This window comes from Piliocolobus tephrosceles, chromosome 3 (genome assembly GCF_002776525.5).
Source record: "Piliocolobus tephrosceles isolate RC106 chromosome 3, ASM277652v3, whole genome shotgun sequence".
NCBI classification, from domain to species: domain Eukaryota; kingdom Metazoa; phylum Chordata; class Mammalia; order Primates; family Cercopithecidae; genus Piliocolobus; species Piliocolobus tephrosceles.
In genome coordinates this window covers 180,714,112-180,742,034 of record NC_045436.1, presented here as the reverse complement: position 1 = coordinate 180,742,034, position 27,923 = coordinate 180,714,112, and the positions used below count along the sequence as shown (strand labels likewise).

Sequence of the window (27,923 nt, the reverse complement as noted above, 5' to 3'; positions counted from 1 at the left end):
GATGGGCTGAGCATCTTGTCCTAGAGCCCCCGGAAAAGCCCTCCCACTCGAGATCGCGGCAGCCACGGAGCTCTAGAGGTCCTTCCTGGCAGCCGCCAGAAAGCGCACCCAGGACGCGCTCCCAAGAGGCGCACCATTTTGTCTCTGCGAACCCAGGCCAGGAGGGCCCTGCTGGCTAGGCCTCCGCTGCTCTTGGAGCCCCACCGCCCCGTCAAGCAGCCGGACTCCGGGGCATCGGTGCGGGGCGGGCCGGGAAGGAAGGAATTACAGGCTTACCCGAGCCACCTACCCTGTGGGAGAGTCTCTTCTCTCTTCCCCCGACTGTGTTTTCCGCTGAAAAATGGGGGCGATGCTCCCTCCACCGTGCTTATTTGGCAGAATTAAGCAAAGCGGAAGCCCCAGGCCTGCGATCACCTCCGGGAACGTGGGCGGTACTCGGGTGGACAGGACCCGGGGCTGGCCCTGGGAGGATGGATGTATCTCTCCGAAATAACCCGCATCGGGTGAAGCCAGCTTAACCCGCGCTTCCTCGCAGTGACCTAATGTAGGTAAGTCCGAAGTTTACCCCAGATCGGAGACAGCTCCAGGGTGGGTTCTGTTCCCGAACTCCCCGCTGCAGAAATGGGAGGAACTCCCCACCCCTTTAGAGCGAAGAAACGGAGGCACAACGAGGGATGGGGCCTGGCCCCAAGACCTCCGCCCAGGGCAGAGGCTGGGCCAGAAGCTCCCACCCTCTTCTAAGGCCCTGGCTTCCCCGGGAGCGGGCGGTGGGGGTGCCGGCTCGGTGAGGACCTGCGTAACATCGAGCGGGCTGCCAGCGGAGCCCCGTGGTTGCACTTCCTTACATACTGGTACTGAGCCCGGGAACTGGAGAGTTCTACCGAACTACAGTTGGCATTGAAAGCATCTTTCATTAAGTGCAAATATTAAGATATGCCACATTTCGCAGTCCTGTGTTGGCAGTGTTCCCATTTTTAAATTACACGCAAGGTCTTTAATAAAAATATGTGGCTCAGCCTCTTGTAGTTTCTTGGGAGCTCCGGGGTCTCCACGCCGCCCTCCACACATACACAGACAAACGCACACTCGAGCACACACCACGCGCGCGCACACACAGTTACTCACGCTCGGTCCAACACCCTCCTCGCAGCGGGGTAATTACAGCTCTGGCCGGACGGTGATTGGCCAGCCAGTTCCTCATCTGGGCCCCACAGCCAATGGGTGGCCGCTCAGCCCAGGCCCCGCCCCCCTGGAGCGGGTGGCGCGGGACGGGGGAACTGATCACGCGGGTCCGGACCCAGCGCGACCCCCCGCCTGCGCCCGGGGCTGCCCGCCCTCGGCTGCGCCGCCGCCCGCGCGCTCAGGTCTGGGCAGCGTCTCCCGGCAGCAGCGGCGCGCGGGGCCCGCGCAGCGTCCTCGGGGTTCAGCGGGCCGCCCTCCCGGCCTAGCCCGCGACCCCCCCCGCCCCTGCTGGCCCCTCCCCCTCCCCGCCCCCAGTGAGGCCGCCCCGGCGGCGACCAGGACCGCGACCTGAAAGGCGAGCCAGGCGGCTGCCCGATCGGCTGTCGGCGCGCACTCGCTCCAGGCCCAGCCCAGCCCGGCGCGGAGGCAGCCGCCTGCCCCGCGGGGCCCGACGCCAGCGCTCCGGGTAGCAGCTCCAGGGCTGGCCCGCGCGTGCGCCCGGGAGCCGCGCGCCACCATCCCCAGCGGGGACCGAGCAGCCCGGCAGAGCCCGAGAAGCCCGCGGCCGCGATGCCTGACGAGCTGACGGAGCCCGGGCGCGCCACGCCGGCCCGCGCCTCCTCCTTCCTCATCGAGAACCTGCTCGCAGCCGAGGCCAAGGGCGCAGGGCGCGCGGGCCAAGGCGACGGCGGCCGGGAGGACGAGGAGGAGGACGACGACGACCCCGAGGACGAGGACGCCGAGCAGGCGCGGCGGCGACGGCTACAGCGGCGGCGACAGTTGCTCGCGGTCACCGGGCCGGGCGGGGAGGCGCGGGCCCGGGCGCTGCTCGGGCCGGGCGCGCTGGGCCTAGGTCCTCGTCCGCCCCCCGGTCCCGGTCCGCCTTTCGCTCTGGGCTGCGGAGGCGCAGCGCGCTGGTACCCACGGGCGCACGGTGGCTACGGAGGCGGCCTCAGTCCCGACAGTGAGTGAGGGCGCGAGGAGGGGTGGGCCAGGCGGCGGGGCCCGACTTCCTCCCTGAGCATTTGCTCAGGGACTTCGGGCTTGCCACCGCCCGTTCTGGGCCATCCTTGCCCTTCTGTGGAACGGCGTCTGGGCCGTGTGGGGCCCCCACGGAACCCTGGTTGGGCTGGTTTGGAGGCCCACCCTCTGGGGCAGGAGCTCCGCTAACGAGGAGATTTTGCAGGCCATAGCTTCACCCATTGCCGGGCTCCTCTGGTCCCAGGGAAGCTGGGCACAGGGGACAACAGGCGGCCAAAGAAAAGAGAAAGGAGAGTGAAAGAGGACAGGGAAAGATACAGGAGAAGGTGAAAGAGGCTGAAAAAGAAAATGGGAGGATGGAGGAAGAAAGGAATGTGCTTCGAGAGAGAGAGTGGGGTGGGGGGAAGGGAAGATGCAGGAAAAAGAACCCCAAGGGTGATCTGAGAGATAAAAGATAAGGAAGAGATGGAGGGAAAGGGAGACAAAGTAGCGTCAGACGTGGAAAAATAAACGGGGGCATTGAGCAGAGGGCGCAATGTTGTGGGGGTGGGGCTGGGGAGGGGAGCCTTTTAACACGGCAGCTGTGCCCCCGCAGACTCCCGTTTCCCCTGTGCCGGCTGCAGACAGCCTGGGGCAGGGGCCTGGGCCTCCCTCTTAGTCCTTGAGGGGCACGGGCTGTGCCAGGCAAGAAGGGAGCCTGTTCTGAAGCCCCCAGTCCAACCCCTCTCTCTTCTTTTTCTGCCCCTCCCCCTCCCTGCCTTTGTTCCCTGCTGAGGGCTGGAGAATGGGGCTGGGGACTTCTCAACCCCAGAACCCCTCTGCCCCCTTGCTTGGGTATCTGACCCGTTAGTTCTGCTTCCCCTCCCCAGGGTTCCAGGGTCACTGCCTCCCTTTTGGACCTGCCCTTTAGGAAGACCCCTGGGAGAAAGGCCAGGAAAGCCAGTCCAACCTCCCAAGCCCTGGCTTAGCCAGCCCCCCACCCCTAACACAGCCTTCGGACCTTGAGGCCAGCTGAGGACGTGGTCCCTCTGCAAGCTCTGGCTCTGGGATCCATGCTGTCCTCTGTGTGAATATCAATGTGTGCTGGGGAGTAAGTGGCCTATGACCCCCACTCACTCGTTAGACAACCCTTTCCATGTCGTAGAGAGTCCCCTTGCAAAAGGACCCACATCACGACACTCACACTCAGGAAGTCCAGGCCCCCACCCCCTTCACGTGGACTAGAGCAGGGCCTCCGTGGTTTCCCAGAAATCAAGGGACTCTGTCTAGTGCCCTTCTGGGAGAGATTCTGGAAAGGGCTTCTCAGGGTGAAATTTGTTATCCGCTCATCCCTGGAGGGCATCCCCTCCTGCAGCCCAGGTGGCACCCCGCACCTCTGCAGAGGCGGCTCCCGCTTATTTCGTGCCATGCGGGTTAGGGTCCCGCTTCCTCACCAGAGCTGATAAGTCAGCCTAGTGCCTTGTGACAGCACATGGCCTCTGTGAGTCTGGGGTATTGCGGGGAGGCAGGGACTCCCCAGATCTAGTAGCATGCACCACAACCTGCTACCTGACTCTTCTGTGGGCGCTGTGAGGGCACACACCATGGGGATTGGCCACAGGCATGAGTGGGATGTGCCCACTCCTTGGGCACGAGGCACAGAGCTGGAACCACGCACAGAAGCCCACCAGTGTGTACTCCCTGCAAATACACTGCAAGCACACACCCGGCCGAGTGCACAGCGTTCCAAGGGCCCAGGGCCAGGCCAAACTCTGCCTCCACGTCTAACCTGTCAACCAGGGCCTGCCCTTTGCACGGGAGGCTCCAGACCAAGGCAGAAAAGCAGCGGGTCCGAGTCAGCCTCCGGAGCCCTGCAGTGGGAGGCGGCTGCCCTCTTCAGTCTGGGCAAGCGCTTCTGGGTCCCAGCTGGCATCTGTAACCTGACATCATTCCTTGCCAGCCCTGTGGGTCTCTTCTTGTTTCTGGGAGATGAGTAGGGGAGCTTGGTACTTGGAACATGAACTCAGACACCCCCCCATGAGCTTCTCTACCCCCAAACCCATGAGGCTGAACCTCCAGTCTAGAAGGTTTAGAGCAGGGCTCAGCTGCTGCATGTTGCTTGGAGTGGCATGTGCCCGTGTTCCCTTTGAGCATGATTGTGGCTGGTGTGGACTTGCCTTGTGGGCACTGGGTCAGGGCTACAGGAATATGCGGTGTGGGGGTGACGGCCTCACCTGATGGGAGTTCTCTTTTGGGGATCCTTTGCATTGTTTTGTCCTCCTACTATGGAATGTTTCTGTGCAAGCGGGCAGAGGGCGCGGGAAGAGGCCTGCGAGCTCTTCATTCCTCTGTCTGGGGGCCTTGGCGTGGGGCTGGGTGCCAGGTGGCAGGGGGTGTCCTGTGCTTGTTTTTCGGTGTGTACATTTCTCGGAAGGACATCTTTCCTCTTGTCCAGGGGCTTCTGCGGGAGATTTGTGTGTTTTTCCAGGCCATGGGTGGAGCAGCTGGGAGTGGGAAGTGCTTACCGGAGTCAGCCTGCTTGTCGTGTGTAGTATTTTTGTTTCTTTTCTTTGCTCTGCATCCTGCGTTGTCCTCTGGCATGGGTGTGCGTTTGTATTTGTGTGTGTGTTGTGGGGTGTTGGTTTGGAGCTGCTCCCTGGTCTCTGGGCTGCCTCCCATGGTTCTGCCTCTGTGTGCATCCCCAGAGCGGCTGGGTGCCCAGCCCTGTGCTGGAAGGTCTCCCTGCTTGTGGCTGTGGGCGACCTCAAGGTGGGGACGGCTGGCCTCAGTGACTGAGTCTGGTAATCAGTGCCCTAGAACCAACGGTGGTGCCCCTCTCTCCCCTGCAGCCAGCGACCGGGACTCACCGGAGACGGGCGAGGAGATGGGCCGTGCTGAGGGCGCCTGGTCGCGAGGCCCCGGGCCGGGAGCAGTGCAGCGGGAGGCAGCGGAGCTGGCGGCGCGAGGCCCGGCGGCCGGCGCGGAAGAGGCGTCGGAGCTGGCCGAGGTCCCTGCGGCGGCGGGGGAGACACGCGGCGGCGTTGGCGTGGGCGGCGGCCGAAAGAAGAAGACGCGTACAGTCTTCTCCCGCAGCCAGGTCTTCCAGCTGGAGTCCACCTTCGACCTGAAGCGCTACCTGAGCAGCGCAGAGCGTGCCGGCCTGGCCGCCTCCCTGCAGCTCACCGAGACGCAGGTTAAGATCTGGTTCCAGAACCGCCGCAACAAGTGGAAGCGACAGCTGGCGGCCGAGCTAGAGGCGGCCAGCCTGTCCCCGCCGGGAGCGCAGCGCCTGGTCCGCGTGCCCGTGCTCTACCACGAAAGTCCCCCTGCCGCGGCCGCCGCCGGGCCCCCGGCCACCCTGCCCTTCCCGCTGGCTCCCGCCGCGCCCGCGCCGCCCCCACCGCTGCTCGGCTTCTCTGGGGCCCTCGCCTACCCGCTGGCCGCCTTCCCGGCCGCCGCCTCCGTGCCCTTTCTGCGGGCGCAGATGCCCGGCCTGGTGTGAGCCCCGCCCGCCGGGCCCTCTCCCCGCGACCCTGTGGACCTGTGTGGACGCGCGATCCAGCGGCAGGCACGGGGCGCAGGGAGCGTTAGGGGGAGGGATGGACGCTCCTGTGGCCTTCTAGACACCTCGGGAGCGCAGGCCTCGGCCGGGCGGGCCTCAGCCCCTGTGGGGGAGCGCTCTAGAATGTAATGGGACGCCCCACCCAGTTGCCAGGCTGGATCCCCTCTCGAACAGGGGGCAATGCGGAGACTCTGGGCTGCGCAGCCACGGCCACCCCCGGCCTCAGCAAGGAGCGGTCGGCCACGGCCACCCGGGGCAGCTGCCCTCAGGCCAAGCCCAGCACAGCAAAGGAAAACTCGGAACCGGCTGTCCAAGGCTGCGCGGTGACTGTCCCCACAGACTGCCCCCAACACTAAACGTCCTTTTCCTGGGACCCAGACAGCAGGCCAGCGGAGGGCTGTGCTGCCCCTCCCGAGGGTGCTGGTGGAGAAAGGACCCTGGACCTGTGGGTCCCATCTTCCCTTCCAGGAACAGGCAGGCTGGGGCTCTCTGCAAACGTGGCGGCCTCTGAGTTGTTTTTTTTAAATGAATCTACTTATTTGCGTATGGAATAAAAAGGGACATTTTCTGGACAGTTTCACTGCTTTGTGATCACGAGGGCAGGGACAGCTGAAGCTGCGGTAGGTGCCTTCCCTCCTGGGAGCACCTTTCAGTGCTGACTGGGGACACCTGGAGCCCAGGGCTGGGCCAGGTGCAGGTGGGCAAGACAGACCCTCTCGGAGGTGGTGGGCGCTGTGCCCCTCTTCTATGACACGCCACAGGGAAGGGCCAGCAGCCGGGAGTAGGGAGAAAGAAGTGACAGTGGTGTGTCCGAAGGAAGTTCTAGAGCCTTGACTGAAACCAAAAGGCAGGAGCAGGTGAAGGGAGAGGCTGACCCAAGGCCGCTGGTATTTGTCACAGCGGCTCCGCTGTGTGGCGCCGCGTGTACACAGCCCTTTCCTATCTCGTATGGAATTTTTCTTTGGGCCAAAACAAAGCCGAGGCACTCAAGGTCAGGCCACTGTGCTCTTGCCTCGGGCCTTCCTCCTGGCCTGCAGTCTCTGGTCAGCTGGAGGACTCAGGCGGTGGGCAAAGCTGTTCATGGCTGGTGATGATGGGCTGTGAAGAAGAGCTTGTTCCCTGTTCTGGGCCACTGGGGCCACCCTACCTCTGTCAGCCCCAAGCTGGCTACTTTTGGGCCCTGCCTTGAGTGGGGGAGGGACACTGGTGTGTGTTTGAGCTTAGGAGAAAGACATTGTAGGGGTCTGGAAAGGTCACTTCCATGGCAAAATTGAGCTCCTAAGAAAATCCGTCTCCCTCCCCTGCTTCACTTGGGTGCAGACACTCCCCAGGCGAGATGGGCAGCAGCCAGGCCATACGCTGGGCCTGGGGCAATCAAAGTAGCACCAGACAGCCGAGGAGACGGTGTGGTGGGTCTGGGGTCCGTGCATCTGTGTGTCTCTACCATCCAGCTCCTGATCCAGAATCATGTCCTCCGAGTACCCGCCCCCACCCTGGCCCATCAGTTGGTTCCTTACTGTAAGGCCAGGGTTCCAGCAAGCCCAAGGGGCTTCCTTCAGCCTCTGGGCCCTCAGGTCCACACCTGTGGGTTCCAGGCCCTGTGTCATGACGGGGTGGGCATTTTGAGAGATTCTTAGAGGGGGCTGCCATCCTTGGCCTCGAAGCAGCCCTACCCCAAAACCCAGTCCCCATCCTGCAGGCTTGTTGCTGCTTGGGCCTTCTCCAGCCCTTCCCAGGATTGTGTCTGGGCTCCCTCCCTGCTTTGGGGTTGCCCCAACTGCTTTCCTGGCTAAAGCAGGAAGTCCATTCTCACTCGGTTTCATCTGGGAGGGACTCAGGTTAGGCCTCAATAAAATGAAATGAAAGCTCCTGGCTGCGGCCATGAGGGGGAAGGGGTGTTACAAGAGGCCCCTCGTGGCTACTCAGGCAAAGTCCAAACCCCCTGCCCCTTCCGACTCCTCTCCCCACTGGGCCCTCTAGGCCTCGCACCCCTGACTCAGGCTTCTGGGACCCTCACCCTCTGGGCTTCTGTCGATTTTGTGCTGGCCTCACACAGTCACCAGGCACATCACTGCGAGTCCAGGAAAGGGGCCAGGGCACAGCCGGCGACACCGCAGAGCCTCCGAGCCCCACATAGGCCTGGCAAGCAGAAGCGGCAGCAGCAGCCTCTCCTTTTGAGGTCCAGGAACTGTACGCCTGTGGCACCACCTCGGCCTTCCCAACGGCAATGCTGCTCGGGACTGGCAAGGTCTCGGGCACTTCCACCATGAGGATGCCTGCCTCCTCCCCCTATTTGAAGGGGGTCATTGAAGCTCAGGCTAAAGAGGTTATCGCTGTGATGCAACTGTTTTATCTGACTGCTTCTGACCGACGTGGGTGTGGTCCCAAGGTCGCGTGGCAACTGCAGGGCACCGCTGAGCGCAGTGGTGGCACCAAGGTCTGCGGGCAAATCCCCTTACAGGTGGATCAGTCAGCACTGGAGCCCTGCACAGGTGGCTGTAACCACTCCGGGAGCTACCTGACTCCAGGCCACCAAGAAGCTGGAAGGGTGAGGGCCCTATGGGTGCCGGTTTTACATCGACCACTCTGGCTACTGGGGAACCATGGAACCGGTCACCAAGCTTAGTCTTGGCAGCCAGCATCAGAGGGTGCAGGGTCTACACAGTTCAAATGCAGGGCAGATTCGGAGAGAGTGGATGTGTCTTTCAATAGAATTAGTTAAAAATCGGGTTGGAGAGCGTCTTATGGGCCGCGGGCTCACCCTGGTGGGAAGGAGGGAGCCATGAGGGAGCCGGCATGGGAGGAGGGGACCGTTTCCGAGCTCAGGAAAGGGCTGGAGCCTGGAACACTGTAAGAGAGAAAGCAGATCCCAAGCTGGATTAGGCCAACTGGGCTCAGGGAACCTGGCTCTGCCCTGTTATCCGTGGGGCTCTGGCGTCTTGGGGCTGGCACCTAAGGCAGAACAAACCAGAGAGAAGCAGTGTAGGACTCGGAGCCCACGGAGTCCTGGAGGGTGCACAGGACCAGACTGGGGGTAAGCCTGGCCCCTCTGAGTCCTAAGCTCCAGCGCCATCAATCGCGGGTGCACCTCGGGCGTGCGCGTTGGCTCCACCGCTGGCAGAAGATGAATGGCTTCGATCTGTCTCCACCACATGCGGCATGCGCCCTCCCGCCTCGCGGGTTCCACCCACCACCTCACCCTCTCCGCACCAGAGGCTGGATTCCAGCCACTCCGAGCTGCTCAGGGCTTCCAGTTGCATAGCCCCGAGCACCACTGGGTGCAGCAGGCTCTGGACATCCTGGGCACACTCCTTTGCTGGACCCAGTCCGACTTCCCCATGACAGTAGTCATGCCCCTTCCCTTCTCCAGGCCTTGCTTTCCCCACCGCACGCCTATGGTGAGGACTGCGGTCTGTAATTTGTAAATGCTGGGCCTTCTGTGATTTGAGTGAGGCCAGCAGGACATCCCTCCCCAGCTCCCAGGGCCCACGCTGTAGTGGGACTGGAGGGTGATCCACCCCCTCTGGGCCTCTCAGTGCTCTAGGACTACAAAAGCTGAATCCCCACTGGATCTGGCCTGAGAGGTAGGAAATCGGCTCCCCATCCCCCCCAGTGTTGGGCATCTGGGACCTCCGAAGGCAAAGTCCATACCTGGAGCACCAGGAAAGGCCACTACGGTGGTGGTTGGGCATGGGGGATGTGCTGTCTAGGCTAAGGGTCCTGTCCTTGGGAGCTATGGAGCAGAGATTCCTAGCCTAGCTCAAATTCCACAGGGATCGGAGCTGCTGGAATCCTGGAGGCCAACCTGGGCCTGCCCCATTTCCCCCAGGTGGTCGCACCGCCCTTGGCCACTCCAGGCCCTTGACCCAGAGCGCAGGCAGCAACCGGGGCTCTGTCCTCCCGGCTTCCTCCAAAGCCACAGTGAGAGACAGACAGATACCCAGGCGCTGCCCTTGGAGGTGACGATTCCCCGAGCGCTCCACCCAGCTTGGTGGAGGCCAGCTTGGCCTTTGCACTCCGAGCCCTCAAGGGACTCCGCTGCCCATCAACTCCCATTCAGCCCGGAGCACCGTGAGAAGATCCTCCTCATCAGGTGCTGGGGAGAGGTGCCCAGTGCCCTTACCCATCCGCGTGCAGGGAGGTTTCCCAGATCCTTGGCTCTGAGCCCACTCCGAAGGCAACCCAGCTGGGCGGAGGCAGAAGGCGCTGGACCCTGGCGGGGTGAGCAGCACGAGGGAGGCGGGAGAGGCCGGGTGGGTTTCTTTCCCTTTCTGTCAGTGCGTCTCCCCCAAGAGGCTTTCGTGGCTTTCCGCCCCACCTTGCAACTTGTTGGAAAGGGAAACCGGGGTTCTGCGAGGGGCAGGAATTCTGGGGCAGGGTGGCACTGAGGCTCCCCGGGCCCTCCTCCACCCGCCTGTGCCGATGCGGTGCTGCTGCTGGTCCTCCCGCCTGTGTACTCATATGCTTCATACCCTTTGGCCACCCTGCCCCTCTGGTAGCCAGAGTGGGCATGCCTATCCAGGGTCCCGCCAGGAAGTGGGGTCCCAGCCGCCGGAAATTCGTTCTCCAGAGGTGTCTACTGGACCCGCCGATCCCCAGGTCCCCAAGGCGGATCACCCAATGAATGGCTGCCCTGGAGGGAAACGGAGAGGTGGACACCCCTTCACAGGTGGGCCGAGAGGGGACAGCCCTGTTCTCACAGAGCTAAGCTCTGCGTGTCATGCACGGAAGGACACACAGGATCAGGTGCCAAGAGGGCCGGAAACAGTGAAGTGGTGGAGGAGCCAGCCTCACCGCCTGGGGAGCAAACGGCCCTCGCCAGGTTCGGGAGCTGTGGGGCTGAGATTTTGTTTATTTCTTATTACAAAAGTAATAGTGCTTTTTATTATCTGGACATTGCAGCAAAGTTCAAATGGAAATACGTCTGCACGTCCAACATCAAAAGCCAACTGCCCTTGAGTGTGGATTTACTGGGAATTGTGACTTAAGCCGTATTGTTATTTTTAAGAAAGTTATTATCAGTGAAAATGCATTTATGTATTCACCAGTGAAAATGTGTCTGTGTTTGCTTTATAATAAGGCAACAAAAATAAGTTAATAAAAATAAAAAGAGGCCAACAGAGGGAACTAGATTGGTCAGGGGTTAAGAACTGTGGGATAGGGGTGGGTACATGGGAATTCACTTGAAGGCTCCCTCGATTTTGTTTTATATTTGAAAATTTCCATAATAAAATGTTTCACAAAGTGACTACCAAGAAACATTAGGGGTGTGTGCTCCGCGCGGCTGAATCTCTGCCTGGGGGAAAACATAAGGGGTGTGTGCTCCGAGCGGCTGAATCTCTGCCTGGGGGCTGTTTTGGTTGCAGGTTTATTTCCGCCCAATCGGGGTCTCACTTTGGTCCAGCTTGCACTCTGCTTTTAAAATTGTTTTTCTGCTTAGCTAGAATGTTCGCATTTAAACCCATTAATGTGCTATCTGTAGAACGATTTCAGTCTTAACCCTTCCTCTTTTCCACGCAGCTTTCCCGGCCTCTGCCTCTTCTCCACTGGTTCTGGTGCCCACTCCGGGTTCCCCCACCCAGGGCACCTGGCGCCGGGGCGTCTCCTCCGATGGGGGGGCCTCAGACCGCGCCAAGGACGGACCAGGGAGGACGGACAAGGGCTGACGGATACTTGGCGCCGCCTCCCGGCTCCCCGGGCCAAGTCACCCACGCGGACGCGGTTCCGACTTCGCTGCAGGGTTTGGGAGGTTGCGCGCAGCGGCCTCCTCTTGGTCCCGGGTGCGTGTCTTTCGTTTCCGGGCACTTCCTTGACGCACTTGGCGTGCCTGGTCTGCAGCGCCCGATCCACGCGAAAGGTGCGTCCCGCTTGGCAAGAGGTTGGGGCCCTGGATCCCGGGGCTCTAAGGGTCCAGAGAGCCGCCACGGAGCGGCGCAGAGGTCCCTGGAACAACGGCGCCCCAGGCCAGACCTGTGGGCCTCTTCGGGTTTCGCCAGCCGCCAGGGAAGGCGCCTGGCGGACAGTCCTGAAGTGCCGCCTCGGCCGTGTCCACGGGGCTCCGCCTGCGCTGCTCCGCGATCCCCTTCACCTGTCTTCTCCCGATGCTCCTCTGCTGGTCTCTCCTCTCGGTGCTCGAGGATCCCGCCTGCGCGTGCGTCTGCCCTGGTGGCCGCGGCTCTCCCGTGGTTCCCTATCCCTCCTTTCCCGGGCGTGATTCTCCTTACTTCCGACCGGCCCGAGTCGGGGTCGGGGAGGCTGGGCGTGTTTATTTCTTTGCGGAGAGGCTTCTTGGCATAGGACGCGGGAAGCGCGGACTCCGGGGCGCAGCGGCACTCTGATTCCGACCTGCCCGACCCTCCTGTGCCCCGCGTCGCCCGGTCGGGCAGTGGGAAGTCGCTGCCGCGGCTTCTGGTCTGGGCCCTGCCTGCCGCGCTGGGGCCCTGTTGCCAGGCTCATCCCTGCCCGGCCTGCGCTTCCCAGCAGGTAGAGGAAAGCAGCGGCGCCCGGGCCCGCGGGGCTGCCCGAGCTAGATGGAGCGGAACCCGGGCAGTGGCGCCAGCTCCGCTGTGCCCGGTACCCCGCGGACGCGGCGCGGCCCCTCCTCTTCCCACTCTCTGGCCGCCGGGGACCCTCCCGGCTCGCGGCCCTCCGGGGCGCCCCGCCCCCTCCCCGCGGTTCCGGCCCCGCCCCCGCCCTGCCCGCTGGCGCCCGAGCCCCCGCCCGGCTCACCTGGCGTCTCTCTGGCGTCTGGAAGTCTGGCTCAGCCTTCGGCCCCGCCCCTCGGTTCTCACCTCGCCCCTTCTCGCTTCCCTCCCCTACCCGGCCCCTTCCCCCCTCGGGCTCTGCAAAGCGGATCAGTCCGGTTTTCCCACCGCCACCCGGAGAAGGGCGTTGAGCTCAGGCTGCGGGCAGGGCCTGGGGCTGCGGAGAAGTGAGGCGTCTGACCCGCTCGGGCCTCGTTAGGCTTCTAAAAGGAAGCGGTGTTAACCCGAAGGCTAGAGCGGAGCGAAGTTCGAGGCGCGCAGGTGGAGACAAGGCGGGCAGCCTTGCGTCTTAGCCCGTGGCGGGGGACGCGTGTCTCTCTGCCGCCTGGCCCCTTCGGGTCGAGATCTTCCCTCCCCACATTTCGTCGGGAAGGGTTAGATTCCTGGACCGTGCAGTGCCTACACTGCCCCGGTGTGGCCTTGGGAAAGTCACTTCATCTCTCTGAGCTCGTCTTGCCCATCTGCGGAGTGGTCATCGTAGCAGGGGTGAAGGCGGCGCGATGTAATGACGGGAGCGAGGGTTCGTGGCTTGCTGCTGTGTACATAACCTTCCGTGTTCCCACTCAGCACCCACCACGACCCGCAGCACCTCCGAGGCGCTCAACGCACGGGTCGTTCCCCTCAGCCTGTACCCGGACCCCTGCATTATATCGGTCCCAGCTGTCTTGGCCCCGGGCATAGGAAAGGTCAGGGGACGCCCCGACTTCCGTTCGGCGCGCAATCATCCTCTCACTGGGGCACCAGGGCAGCCACACCGCGCGCACCCGGGGGTGTCCAGGCACCAGAGCCCTGCTCGCCCGCACACGCGTGCGCAACGGCGCTCCACGAACTCCGCTGCGCCCCTGGCGCAGTCCGCGCTATCGGCACCGCAGTCGGCCCGGTTGGGGCTCTGCCGGTTGCTACGTCCCTAATGGGAACCCAAGCCCTCCACTCCCACCACGGGCAGTTGTGCCTCTTTGCTCCCAACCACACGGTTGGTCGCGGTAACTGGGTATCCAGAGATGGACACAGACCCAGGCCCAGAGCCGTGGGCCACTGCCCGCGCCTGCTCTGGAATGACTAATGGCCCTTCAGCCTCCCCTGGAAGCTTTGTTCGGGCAGGGAGCTGATCAGCCCGTCTTGCTCCATGGTATTTCCATGATGACAGAGGGGCGAGGGGATGTCCCCATTCGGTCCCAGTGCGACTCCACGTCACACAGACCACGCACGTGTGTAGAGAAGGCAGAGGCTCTGTTCCCATTTCTCCATGGGGGCAGTGACGGGGCGAGGAGGTGAGGATGCTGAGCCCAGCTCAGCCCCTGGTCTGGGTGAGTGGGGGAGGGTGTCAGCTCCGGAGGTCCCGCACCCTCCCCACTTCCTCAAGCCTCCTCTCCCTCTTCCAGGGCTCTCTACATGGGGGTCTCAGAGACGGTACCCTTGTGGCCCCAGGCTGCACCTCAGAGGTCCCCATCCTGTGGAGTGCCTTTTATGGAATTTTCTAAGTCCTGCACGCCTTTTCTGGGACTGGGGTGGAAGCTCCAAGCCAGCTTAGACCTGTAAGGCCCAGGTTTCAGGAGGGCTGTCAGTCGGGACTGGAGAGATCGTGCTAACGGAATGGTGCTGACATGCTGAATTTGGGGTGACTAAAACCGTTTATATAGACAGGAGTCCCCCATATTTGCCTGAGGTTCCTCACATCCTGGAGGGTGGCACTGTCAAGATGTGTGGGGATGGGGGAGGGTGCCAGCCTTGGAGTGAACCCGCCTCCCCAGCAAACCCTTAGCCTGCTAAAAGAGACCTTGGCCAACCCCATCTCACCTGTGCCCGTTTTACAGATAAGCCCAGTGTGGCCCCAGGAGAGGCAGAGGTGGGCTACTCAGAAGCCAAAGCCACCAGCCTCCTTCCTCCCCACTGCTCCTGCACCCAGCAAGGGGTGGGTCCAGCCAGGAGGGCGCACCCCACCACAACGGGTGCCCCAGAAAAACCAGAGGGGTTATTCCCTCCCCGCCCTGCCCCGCGTGACGAAGAGAGGAGGGAATGGGAGGGCCCAGTGGAAACCGAGTCTTTGAAGAAGCTCGCCCACCCCGGTGTCCCCCCAGGACCTCCCAGTGGCGATCCTCCGAGAGTTTCATTCTTGGCGGGGCCCAGCGGAGGAATGCACTCAGGACCGACTTCGGGACCTTCGCTTTTCGTTGCCTGGAACTCAGCGTCCCTAGCGGACCCGGGGCATTGGTGTATGTGTGCGTGTCATGGTGCCAACCTCTCCCGGCCGCCAGAAGCAAGGGCCCGGACGCCCGGGGCCCTGCGCTCAGGGGGCACTCCCCGCCTGACGTCCCGGCGAGGGGACTGGTTAAGGTAGGGGCCGGGGCCTCTCCGTCCGGCATGGACCTAGATCTCCTGCCGGACTCAAAGGAGCTCAAATAGGCGCCTGGGTCTTGGGGTCCTGGGAGTTCCTGGGGTCTTGCCGCCCCTGGCCCAGAAGCGCATCGCCAGCCGCCCTGGCCTCTTTTCTTCTGAGAAAATTTCCTGAGCCTGCTTCCTTTTGCCCCTCAACCCTCGGTGTGTCCGTCTCGCTCTTTCTCTGCCTGTCGGCATCTCTTCCTGCTTCTCCGGACCTCTCTGCCTCAGCTTCTCAGCCCCTCTAGTGGTCGCCGCTGCGCCCTTCCCAGAGCGCTCTCCGGGCTCCAGCTCCGCGCGCGTAACCGCAGCGTCAGCACATCCGGGCCTCGCTCATTTGATTTGGGTTTGTTTCTTAAATCGTGAAAATCCATTTCCCCCAAATGGGCGGGGACCTCGCCCGGCTGGGGGGCGGTCGGCCTGCTGCCCCCTCCCCCACGCCGGTCCCCGAGGCCCGGCATTGATCCCCGTCTTACAGTACATCGCATTAGCCCTAATGGCTTAGCTGATGCTTCAACTTCTTTTTCGTTAAAAGCCACCCCTCGGCTTCACCCCTCCTCCGCCGCCTCTCCCCGAGCGCCCGAAGCCCTGTTCTCTCAGGACCCACTGGCCCGTAGAGACGCGGCTTCTGGAAGTGGGGCCCGGGGCTCGGCACTGCGCCTGTGGATGACCCTGGAGGAGAGCGCACTTCCCTGGGCTGGGGCAAGCGGGGGGTGGGGGGGGGGGGGGCGGGGAGGGAGGGGCTGCGGCAGTTTGGGATCCTCAAAGACCTCGAGTCCCCTGCCGCGTAGAATGCACGATTTAGACACAATCCAACCAGAAAAGTCTAAAGTTTTTTCTCGAACCTCCAGACTCAGACCCAGGGTAGAACCGCGGAACGATCCGGAAGCTGGGAGACCCCTGCGTACTAGCAAAGAGGCTCCAGGCTTCTGGGCTGCGGGTTCCACAGGTCGAGGGAGGGTGGGCAGGGGGTGCGGGGCCGAGGCCAGGGACGGGCTCAAGGTCAGCCGTCACTTCCGAGGGAAGCTGGGCCTGAAGCCGCGCCCCGCCGGGTGCGGAAACTCGGGGTGAGACCTGGGAGGCCCAGTGCAGCAGGGAAGCCGCGGGAGAAGGTGGAAGGAGGAAGGGGAGGCAGCCCCGGACCCCGCCTCCTGCCTCCTACCTGGGTAGGGGGTCCCACTGGCAAAAAGAATGCCACTCCCGGCGAAGGCCTCCGCCGCCCGACCCTCCAGGACTGGGGCTCCGACTGGGCGAGGCTGGCGGCCTGGAGGCGGCTGCAGGGGAGGAAGTGGGGACGGCGTCCAACCCCATCTACCCCCGACGCCTCCTCGGCGGCTGCACTGCGTTTAAAGTCGCAAGGAGACTGTTCGTTATTTTAAAAATTCAGAAAATACAAGCACTGAAAACAAAAGGCATCCCAAGTTCGACTACCTGGAGAAGCCAGAGTTTCAGTTTGTTTTTGAGACAGAGTCTGCTGTGTAGCCCAGGCTGGAGTGCAGTGGCGCGATCAGGGCTCACTGCAGCCTCCATTTCCTGGGCTCCAGTGATCCTCCCATCTCAGTCTCCGAGTAGCTGGGACTTCAGGCGCGGTCACCACACCCGGCTTTTTTTTTTTTTTTTTGTAGAGAAGGGGTGCTGTATGTTGCCCAGGCTCGTCGTGAACTCCTAAGCTCAAGTGGTCCTTCTGCCTCGGCCTCCCAAAGTGTTGGGATTACAGACTTGAGCCACTGCGCCCGACCAGAGTTTTTGATAAAGTTTTTCCCCTATGATGTATGTATTTTTTTAAACAGGCAATGCATCGCCAAGGCACGAAATTCGAACGTATAACCGGTAGAAGATGGAAACGCTCCCTCCCCTCCTTCTTAAAAATGGGAGGTGAATGGCCGGGCGCGGCCGGCCGCGCTGGCTCACGCCTGTAATCCCAGCACTTTGGGAGGCCAAGGCGGGTGGATCACGAGGTCAGCAGATCGAGACCATCCTGGCTAACACGGTGAAACCCCGTCTCTACTAAAAACACAAAAAATTAGCCGGGCGTGGTGGTGGGCGCCTGTAGTCCCAGCTACTCTGGAGGCTGAGGCAGGAGAATGGCGTGAACCGGAGAGGCGGAGCTTGCAGTGAGCTGAGATCCAGCCACTGCACTCCAGCCTGGGCGACAAAGCGAGACTCCGTCCCCCGCTCCCAAAAAAAAGGGGGAGGTGAATGTACTTAGGGAGAAAAGCGCACATTTAAGAGTGCAATCGGAGGAATTTTGATAAATGTACACACCTGTGTAGCCACCACCCGAATCCCCCATTTTTTAAGAAAGAAAAATGCCTATATAAGACACCTAAACGATTTAAATTCAGAGACCTAGTGCCCCCTTCTTCCTCCCCTTCCCCTGCCCCGCCTCTTCTCCTCCTCCTAGTCTTTATTTGTACCAGAGCTCCTCAGCACACAATTTAAAGTGTCCTGCACTTCTACAGAGAGCATAAACCAGAAGAGAATCTTCGTTCCACCCCCACCAGAGGACACAGCTGTCAACCCCGCCAGCTCTTTCTGCTCCTACCTGCCTCTGTATTTCTAAATAGGACGCTTCTGCCATGATTGTTGGACACATTTTTCGGTTCTTTCTTTCTTTTTTAAAAGGAATCTATCAACTGCCTACGGCCTGTCTGGAAGGTAGGAAGTTCACTTGGTCACATGCCACTCAAAAGCACTCAGGGCCCTTCCCTGCCTCTCTCCCTTGGACTGAGCTGAGACGGGTCCCAGCGCTCACAGCGGCTTCCCATGAACAGCCTGCACAGCTGGGTGTGCACTGTGAACACACATTTGTTCTATACTAGTGGCCTTTTCCCCTTGGTTTTCTATGGTCCTGTCATTCATCTGTCCCCAAGCTCCCTTCCAACATGCTGCTGTGGGCTGGAGGGAGTAGATCCCCAGGGACACCACCACATTGAGTGGGGAGGTGAAAGGCAGGCCGGCCCCCTACGGGAACCTCCTATTTCCAGCTTCCTCTGGATCCCGCTTTCAGAGACCAAGTCCAGAGGCTTCTGCGGATCAGCAGGCAGTTTGGCTCTCACTCCCAGCCTCCCACACTCCCCAGGCCCTTCCCGCCCCCATGTGAACCTCCTCAGCTGCCGTGGGTGACATTCCCAAAGATACTTGAGCCTTTCTTTGCGACTTCTGGGTCACATTTCATTCCCAGTTCACACCTGTGAGGGCAGATGCATTCCCGAGCACAGGCTGTGAGTCTCCAAGGGTCCTGGCCACATCACCCGGCTGCAGAGTGTCCTGGAGGGTGAATCCTTGACCAGCCTCCAGGAGGCTCTCACTGAATGAAGCCCTGCTAAGTGCCAGGTGAGAGAACTTTCCGGACCTCCGCCAGGACTCCTGCGCCTGGTGGCTCATCCGGCAGCTGGCCATCCGCCCAGGGCACTCACCCCGACCCCCAGGCTCTGCTAGGAGACCCCCGCCCCCCCGCCCCAACAGTCTCGGGTCCACCCATCATTGCTTCCCTTGCATTCCCGGACATCACGGCTGTTTGTCGTCTGACTTTCTTGTGAGACTGTGAGCTCCTTGGGGACAAGATTCAGGCTGTGCCATCCCAGCAGGCTACTCAGGGCCGCAGAGGTAGGCATCACCACTGATAAACGGGTGAATGAGACAGCAGTTTCATCCTCACTGCCGCCGCTTGGTGGAGGTCAGCCTTGCGTGGCCAGTTAGCTGCGGCTTGAATCCAGGTCTGTAAAATGAATCTAACCGCGTGTTTCTTCCTGGTCTGTGATGAGGCTGGAGCAGGAACCTGACAGGCTCACTTGCATGGAGTCCATGGGGGAGACGGACTCCAGGCACTGGGGGAAGTGCACGGTGGGGTGTGGGCGTCACTCCTGTTCTTGGTTAAGGGATGGTTGCCTGCTGGTGTCTGCTTGTGGGGACTCACTGTGCTTAGCAGGACACCTGTGTTTCGTGCGTAAGAAGGATGTGAGGGAAGAAAGAAGTTGAGTGCTCCTCATGTGCTAGGATTCCCATTGTTCACTGAAATTGTTTTGCACACTTCTGTATTTGCAGATTTAATTTAGGAGGTAGAATGTATCCCTCTCTGTGATTATAACTACAAAATAGTTTGAAGTGTGCTGGATGATGTTGGACTCACTACTGTTACTTTAGACTTCATGTTTTGAATGTTTTTCTTTATATTGTACTTAGGAAATCGGGTTCTCCAAAGAAAGAGAATCAATAGAATAGCTAGATAGACAGAGAGACAGACAGGCAGTACGTATGCAGCTTAAAGAAATTGGTCCACATGATCGTGTGGCCTGGCAAGCCCAAAATTTGTAGTGCACATTGGCAGGCAAGAGCTGATGTGGCAGTGTTGAGGACAGATTCCACAGGGAGCAGGCTGGTAGCCCAGGCAGTGTTTGTGTTGCAGCCTGGAAGGGAATTCCTGCTGCTTCTGGGAACCTCAGTGTTTGCGCTTGAGGCCTTCCATTAATTAGGTAAGGCCCACCATCCAATGGCTGGTCATCCACTTTCCTCAGAGTACATTGATATTAATCCCACCTCAGAAATACCTCCATAGCGACATCTAGACTGGAGTTTGACAAACAGCCCAGCTAAGCTGGCACACAGCATAACCACCACAGGTGTCCAGGCCTCAGTGTGAAATTTAACACTCCTCCTTGATATAAACACACAGGAATGTCCCAGCAGTGATATTTTCACTGGCCTTATGGCAAATGTGTACCTTGATTTGAGCAGTCTCTGTGAGTGTCAGGCTCTTCATCCCATTCAGGTTTCCCCCGGCACCAGCCTGTGTGGGGCCTGGGCCCTGTCGGCAGATAGAGCCCAGCCCTGGGCACAGCTGTTACCCTCCAGGGCTGGCCGACAGCCCCTGAGCCTTTCCCTGGAGGTGTAGCAGGATCTGCCAACCCCCCACTGCCAGGCGGCAAGCTCCTGGAGGGCAGGGACATGTGCCCTTCACATCAGGCCTCCAGGACCCATTCGAGGCGGGGTAAGACAGGGAGAAGTGGTGGGCGGGGATGGACAGCTGTTTCTCCCACACCATGAAGGGATCGGCAGGAGGGGATGGCCGGGCGGGGCCATGGGTCGGCTCTGGGCACACACTTCCTCTCAGGCTGGTTCAAGATGTAAAGGCAAAATCAAAAGGCTTTATAAAAAGATTAAAAATACTCATACATTTTTATCTGATCTCAGGGTGAAGAAAGGGGGGATCCATTCTTCCCCCCTCTTTTTTTTTGAGATGGAGTTTCACTCTTGTGGCCCAGGCTGGAGTGCAGTGGTGCGATCTTGGCTCACTGCAACCTCTGCCTCCTGGGTTCAAACAATTCTGTCTCAGCCTCCCAAGTAGCTGAGATTACAGGTGCCTGTCACCACACCCAGCTAATTTCTGTATTTTTAGTAGAGACGGGGTTTCATTATATTGGTCAGGCTGGTCTTGAACTCCTGACCTCAGGTGATGCACCCGCCTCGGCCTCCAAAAGTGCTGGGATTACATGCGTGAGCCACCACGCCCAGCCACATTCTCCCCTTTTGCCTTTTACTAATTGAACCCTTCTGAATTTCAGTTGGGCACTTAGCTAAAGACTACATTTCCCAGGCTCCCTTGCAACTCAGCCTGGTCACATGATGAGGTTCTGACCAGTGGGCATGAGATGTGCAGCGGGCAACATCAGGATAGATCTTTGTCTTCTCAGGAAGTTGGGTGACCCTCAGACTCTCCTTCCTGGCTACCCGGAACGGGACTGTGATAGTCAGGTGACGACAATTTACTTAGAGCAAAGCAGAGCCTTGTATAGAAGGAGCTAGGTCCCTGGTGACCTGGGGCAGAGCTGTCCTACCCGCTGGACGGTTTATCAGCTTCACTCATTTGTTTGTGAGAAACAAAAAAACTTTCTGTCTTGGGTGAGCTACCATGACTTGGCTTCCATTTAAGAAATAGAGTCAATACCCTAATACAGGAGGCCTTTGTAAACTGGGTCAGTCAGAATCTGTGTTTGGCTGCTGACAGAGCACTGGCCACAGCGGGAGGTGGGCAGCCCCGGGCTAGTGTGGCCAGGAACCCAGGGACTCCTTCTATCTTGCTTTTTTTTTTTTTTTTTTTTTTTTGCCATCCTTAGTGGATAGGTTTCATCCTCCAGGTCACAGAATGGCTGCTGAAGCACCAGCCCTCGCATTCCTGTTTTATTCAGGAATAAGGGGAAGGGCAAGAGGCAAAGGTGGGCCTCCTCTCAGCTTTTAGAGATAGCCCAAAAGCCTCTTTCACTGATTTCTGCTTTCATCTTTCTGGCTACCCCTATCTTCAAAGAGTTTTGTTGCTAAAGCAGAAGGGACAGTATTTCTTGGGAGGCAACTTGGAAGCCCTGCACAGGGGGGAAAATTCACGAAAGAGAATGCTGTTAGCTTTGGCCACAAAGCACCAAAACCAGGACTTGTAAAGCCTTTCAGTTGCACCAGTGCCCTGGTTCTTCCCCAGCCCTGGAGGCTGACTCCCCATCTCCCCTGAGCTCAGACACTGGGGTGGGGTGCTTGCTGTCCCCCACACGCAGGCCCCGGGCGTGCAGCCTCCTGTGAGGCAGCGTGGTGCAGAGCAGGGAGCCCGGGCATTGGAGTCAGGCCAACCTGGAGGAACTCCCAGCGCAAAGGACTGGGGTTCCCTGGCTGTGTGGCTTTGGGCAAGGCTCCCAACCTCTCTGATCCACCACTTCCTCATCTGTCACAGGTGCTCAGAAAACGATAGCCAAGGTCGTTACAGCTGCTCCGCGACAAAGTGCAATGGGGCAGATGCGGGGCGTGAAGGCCTGGGTTTCAGGCGGCTCCAGCGGGTTCCACGCCTCCCTGCAGCCGCATTCACTGGATGTCTGCCTTGCTGGCTGAGCCCATCTGTTATTTTTCTTACAAATTGCCACTCAGTTGGCTTCACCCAAGGCCTGTTACCCAAAATAACGTGTGATTGCCCAGCGAATGCAGGGTCAATACTCATCACGCTCTCCTTGACCACAGCCCCTCGGAGCTAGGGCCGGGGCTTGGAGGAGGCAGGAGAGGTGGAGACCCTGGATTGCGCTCCCACCACAGTGTCTGGGGGCGAGAGGGGCTGCCTGCCTGGGAACCAGCTTGAGCCCTTTATGGTTTCCTGTTGGTGCCTCCTTGACACAGGGCACAGGTTCAAGGCTCCCCTGTCTCTGTTGGTGCCTCCTTGACACAGGGCACAGGTTCAAGGCCCTCCTGTCTCTGCCTGGAGCTGTCTCTAGCCTGTTGCCCGGCCTCGGGGCATGCGCGGAGGAACATGTGTCCCCACAGTGCCCGGGCCTGGGCTGCTGGTGGGAATGATGGTCTTTCCAGGATGGCAGGGAGGCCCACCCCACTGGGAAGCAGGAGGGAGAGTCCTTGGACTTGGGGGTTGGAGTTCAGGCTCCTGTTTTATGATGGCGAAATGGAGGCCCCGAGAGGCCCAGAGACTGACCCACAGGCCCATGGCAGATTCGTGCCTGAGATGACCATGGGTCCCAGGCCGCCGCTTTCTCTTCCAGGGCATCCTGGCCTGAGGCCCGTGGATCCTTTGGTGATCCGTGAGTGGGCCTCAGTGGGTCTTGCATCCAGCTGATGTGTCTGTGCTTGTTCTACAGAGGGCCCTTGGATGGCATCAGAGCTTACAGGGTGTCCCGACCGGTGATGAACCATGAGACCTTCTAGCAATACTGTGCTGGCCGCCTTCGCTTCTCAGCTGCCCCTCGGGGCATGTTGTGCCCCACCGGGAGCCATGGAGGGAAGCTGTGGGACTGTCCACCTCTGTGTCCTGTCCTGTCAAGGTCCTGGGTCTCTCCCAAGCTGGATCTAGGTGGTCCCTGGGCTCAGGCTGTGGGAAAGAAAGCCTGGGATGGGAGTGGGGGCCATTTGCAGGTCTTTTGTTCTGCCACGAAGACCCGAACCCTCTTCAGATCCCAGCCTGTTCTTCTCGTGTTGTAAGGGCCCCAAACCAAAGGGGGCCCTCAGGCTTGGGTCAGACACACAGGGTCTGGTCTCCATCCTCAGTAACGATGGCTCCTTGGGCAGCTGGCTAAGGTGCTCCAAGCCTCTGTTTTTGTGTTTGCAAATGGGAATGCCGTTCAGAATTCCAGAAGCCTGGAGAGTATCTGCCAGGGCCCCGCGCTAGGCACGGGGACCCAGAAGTGGATTCCAGAGTCCCTGCCCTGGGAGAGCCCAGTCCGGCCAAGGGGACAGCTGCGTCTGGAGAGGCAGTGTACTCTCTGGGGCACCCAGCACGTGAGGGCACCGTTCTGGAGACCGGAATTCCGGACAACGCTGGCGGCAACAGTCCCAGCCTCTGAGGAGCCTGGGTCCAGCAGGAGCGATGCCAGATCCAGACCAGGAGCGGAGACCGAGTCGCAGGGCTGGGTGAGTGGAGTGGTGACGCCCTCCCGCGGAGAAGGGCAGGCGCTAACACTGGTGTTACAGGGAGGCGGAGGGGCAGGTAGCTGGAAGAATATTCTGAACCGAAGGGATGGTGTAAACAAAGGTGGGAGGTGGGATAGGGTGTGGTGGAGGTGATACTGGATGAGTCATGTGTTGTGGGGCGAGGTGCAGACGCTGTGGGAGCCTGAGAGGCCTGGAGTCCAGGCAGCTGGCCAGGGAGGGCAGCAGAGGCCAGACCTGGAGGAGGGCACAGCCTCCACCCCAGCCAGGAGCCTGGACTTAATCCTGCAACCTGAGGTCAGGGTAAGGGACAGTGCTTGGAGGGGCCATGATTGGCTTCAACAGGGCCAGTGGAGACTGGGGTGGTCGGAATGGAGACAGCACCTCCAGGAACCCCACCAGAAGGAGTCGGGGCAGAGCCGACCACTCCAAGGTGGTGCCTGGAACTCCCACACTGTGCAGAGGCTCCCCACAGGCAGGTGGGTGCAGGCAGAGGTTGGCTCTGAGGGGTAGAAATGTGAGGGTCAGGAGAGTGCTGGGCTGAGCTTGGGGCTCCTGGGAATCCCCACCCTCTTCCCAGCAGTTTGCAACCTGGGTGGCCCGCCATTCCACTCCTCACCCAGCCCCAGCCAGCACCCTGTCTACCTTCACTCATTCAGTCAACGGACTCACTGTGTGCCCATCGGGTGCCAGGCTTGCCACGTGAGACACTCTTTGGCACATGGGTGGGCTTAGGGGGTTGTGGGACTGTGGGAGAAGGAGGCCCAGAGAAACCAACACCTACAGGGCTTGGGATACACCCGTGGCCACTTCCTTTGTCACCTGCCCACCTGTGTCCCTCCTATCGGGTCCCCCTGACAGGAAGCAAGGGCAGAGAACCCTCATCTGAGGACCCCGGGCTGAGAATGGAGTGAAGTGACAAATGGTAGACCACACCCGATGCCTGTAGGGGCTGTTCCAGCTCAGAGACCTCCTGTGAGGGTCCCCATTTCCTCTTGCCCCACCCAGCAAGGGCAGAGGCTTGGAAGAGAGGGAGAAAAACCCGGGGGGTTGCACCCATGTGGGCCTGATGATAGCTGAAGACCGCACGCTGGGACCGGGAGTCCCCAGGAGAGCTGCCCTGCTTGTCTCTGTGAGTGTCCTGGGGCTGCCGGGACCAAGGGCCACAGGCGGCGGGTTTCAGACAATTGAAATGTTTTCTCTGCAGTTCTGGGGACCACAAGTCTGAGCCCCAGGCGTCAGCAGGGCTGTGCCCCTCCGGAGGCTCTAGAGGAGAACCCATCCTGACCCCTCCAGCTTCTGATGGTCGCCAGCAATCTGGGGCTGGAGGCCACATGGTGCCAGCTGAGTGCCCGCCTTCTCCTTGGCTTCACACTGCCCTCCTTCTAGTGAGTCTGTGTCGAAAGTTCTCTTTGTCCTGACACACCACTCAGCTTGGGGTAGGGCCCTGCCTGCATTTCAGCTTGCCTACCTCAGGAAGACCCTATTTCCAAATAAGCTCCTGTTCTGAAGTACTGCTGGTCAGGAACCCCCCATACACATTTTGGGAGGACACAGTTCAGCCCATGACAGCTGCCATGGTTGGACCCGTCTCACAACCTCATGAAAAGGCTTCATCCCGCACTTCATACGCCCATTTCACAGATGGGAAGATTGAGGCTCTGAGAGACGACGTCCATGATGGAGCAGCGGGCAGGGGGAGGAGGCCCACCCCTCTCAGCCGGGTCTCCACCCCCACAATGCTGCACTCTGTTCAGAGAGGAGGAATTGCTCCTGCTGTAACATGAGCTGGACAGGAGACCCCCTGCTGGATACAGCCCACCTTTTCACAGAGGGAACATTTTTCTCTTCGTAGTTGGAAGGTGAGGCTTTGGGTGCTGTGCACAGATGGCCAAGTGTCAGGGACTCCAGGCCCTTCCCTCGGACAGCAGCCTGTGGTCTTCGCCAACCAGGAAAAGCCCTTACGATGTCTCCTTGCTACTTGCCCTGGGGTAATCTTCTGACCTGGGTTGGGTGTCAGGAGTGTTGGCATCTTGCTTGGTTCTAGTGGCCTGCAGATCTGTGTTCCTGCAAGGCATATCTGAGAAAAGGGCGACTGGGGAGCCTGGTTTAGGTTGGTCTAGAGCAGCTGGCACCTCCAAGCCTGCCTGGAGCAAGTGCCAAGCTATGGACCCAGCTCCATTCACATGCTGTGTGACCCAGGCAACTTACTTGCCTTCTCTGGCCTCAGGTTTCCCATTTGTAAAACAAAGGGATTGAATTAGGACATTCCAAGTACTCCGCCCAGATAAGTAAAAAACAATCATAAAATTTCCACAAACTCTGTATTTCATTTTATCAAAATATCGTAGGCTTTAAGGCGACATTGTCCAATAGAAACTATGACTGCGAACCACATATGTGATATAAATTTTCTAGTAGCTACATTAAAGAAGAAACAGGTGTAAATCATTTCATCCAACATGTTCAAAATTATGTCAGTATGCAATCAATATAAAAATATTAAGATGCTTTACATGTTTCAGACTCTCTTTGGAGAGCACAAAAGCATGCATTTCTTACTTATGGCACATTTCAATTCAGATGCTGAAATTTTACTGGAAATACTTTATCTGAATTTAGCTATCATAACATTTACAGTTGAAAAAGCAGATTCTTAGACCGAAGTTGTTCCAAACATACTTCAATATTGTCCAGTAACTGAATCGAGTGTCGAGTTTTAGATTCAAAATTCGGTTCGCTGAGCTCAGATGTCACCCTGGACCTGGCGCTCCAGGGAGTCGGAGCCTGCTCCAGTTACCGTAAAACTTGGAGTATAGGGAACTCGTTGATTCCAGGTCAACTTAATCCAGCCACTCTCAGCTCAGGTCCTCTCCAGAGCCACTCCAGCCTCCCCCGAGGTTCTTCCTATCCTTCCCATTCCCCTGTTTCTGAAACCTGTTTCTTTATTCTTGTGTCCAAAAAGCAATTACAGAGTACCAACTATATGCAGGATGTATTGAAGGAGGCAGTATAGTCAGGGCAGGTCTCATATCCTGGAAAGACCACAGTTCCTGGTTCGTATCTGAACACTGCCAGCTCCACGGGAGCCTGTTTCCACATCTGTGACCTGGGATCCCTCGGCCCTGAACAGAAGCATCTCTGTGGGGATAGAGGGGGCGGTGTGCACGTGTCCAGTGTCTGGCCGATGCTCCTTCAGGCCTGCCTGCTCTCAGGACAGGAGTTCTGCTGGGCCCAGCACCTTCTGAGGAGCAGGGCTTAGTGGCTTCCGTCTGTTGGCCGCATCCCGTTACAGAAATAGCTCTTTGCAGATGTGGCTTCACCGTGAACAGCATTTCTCAAACCACATTCCCAGAAGCATCTTGCTCCTCCTGGTGTGAACCAGGAATTCTTAAGTCAAAGATAATCTTGGGAGACATCAGATCAAACGAAACTCAGTGGCTTTTTAAATTAAATTAATTAAAAAAAATTTTTAAAGACAGAGTCTTGCTATGTTGCTCAGGCTGGACTGAAGCTCCTGGGCTCAATCCTCCCGCCTCAGCCTCCCGAGTGGCTGGGATTCCAGGCATCCCTCACCATGCCTGGCTCAGTGGCTTTGTGCTTTTATTTGCAGACTTTCTCAGAACCCTTGATGTGACAATGCAAATGGTCAGGGAACTCCCACTTTGCCAGTGTGTCAGCAACCCTGGACCTGGCACTTTGAGACAGGAGCTGAGTCATACTCATTCCTGTGTCCCATGTCACTTTTGCACACAGGGAACCCCTAGCTGGCATCCTGCCCTCAGGGGGTGCCTGGCAGTGGCCACTGATTAAAATGTAGGCTAAAAAGAAGCACTAAAACAACAACATGCTGGAGATCAGGGGAACGGCCAATTATTTTCAATCAGCAGATCCAGGAAGACTGCCTGTAGGAGGAGACATTGGAACTGAGCATGAAGGATGGGCCTAGAGACCAGGGTAAGGGGTTCTGGGTACATGAAAGGGGCATTCACAAGCCCAGGAGGAGCTCCGTGTATGGTTCAATGCCCGCTGGGGTGAGGGGTGAGAGGTTTGGGGTGTGGGGTGTGGGCAGGGGAGTGTGAGAGGTGGAAGAGGCAGGAGACCTCCTCAGGACTCACGGGGCTGCAGGTGGCACTTCACCCTGTGGTCAGTGCCACTCACCCCAGGGCCACTGCATTGGAATCCCAGGGGAGCCTGTTACACCTGGGCTCCCAGCTTGGTCCTACTGCACCAGTTTCTGGGAGTAGGAACCCCTATGTTGACAAGTTCCCAGGCGAGTGCTAGGTCCCTGTAGTTTGGAGACCACTCTGTGGGCCAGGTTTGGGTTTTGAGCCATGTGGCTGGCAGTGGAGCATCCCGGATCAGCTGACACCTTGTGCAGACAAGACTAGTGCTCCCAATACCTGGTTTTCCTCCCCTGCAGGCACACAGAAGATTACACCTCAGCCTGTGCAGTGCAGGGAGGGGCAGGTGACTGGCACTGATAAATTCAAAGTGAACAGAAGTGACAGAGGGAGCCTCAGGATGGTGGAGAAGGCCACAGGGACTGGATGGTGCAGCCACAACATGGTGGAGCCTTCGTCAGCCTGGATCCCCGAGTGACCGCGTGGAGCAGTGTTCCCACAGGGGGCACTCAATGTGAGCAAGAAATAAACCTTAGTGTGTGCACC

The 27,923-nt window shown here is 59.3% G+C and overlaps 1 protein-coding gene across 2 annotated transcripts; it reads left to right on the top strand.

The window, feature by feature from the left end:
• The first annotated feature begins 1,536 nt into the window (after positions 1-1,536).
• Positions 1,537-27,923, top strand: HMX1 (H6 family homeobox 1). Of its 2 annotated transcripts, none has more exons than XM_023206684.1 (2): positions 1,537-2,146; positions 27,677-27,923. In XM_023206684.1, exons 1-2 carry the CDS (start codon positions 1,753-1,755, stop codon positions 27,853-27,855), a joined length of 573 nt encoding a protein of 190 aa, XP_023062452.1. In that variant the 5' UTR covers positions 1,537-1,752; the 3' UTR covers positions 27,856-27,923. The 2 variants fall into 2 exon arrangements, with proteins under 2 accessions (XP_023062452.1, XP_023062451.1); XM_023206683.1 differs by lacking the exon at positions 27,677-27,923 and adding an exon at positions 4,992-6,276.

Bases quoted from the DNA above. Each gene is read 5' to 3' on its own strand.
- HMX1 (XM_023206683.1), top strand. From the start codon at position 1,753: ATGCCTGACGAGCTGACGGAGCCCGGGCGCGCCACGCCGGCCCGCGCC. The intron at 2,147-4,991 runs GTGAGTGAGGGC...TCTCCCCTGCAG, and splicing joins AGGCGGCCTCAGTCCCGACA to CCAGCGACCGGGACTCACCG.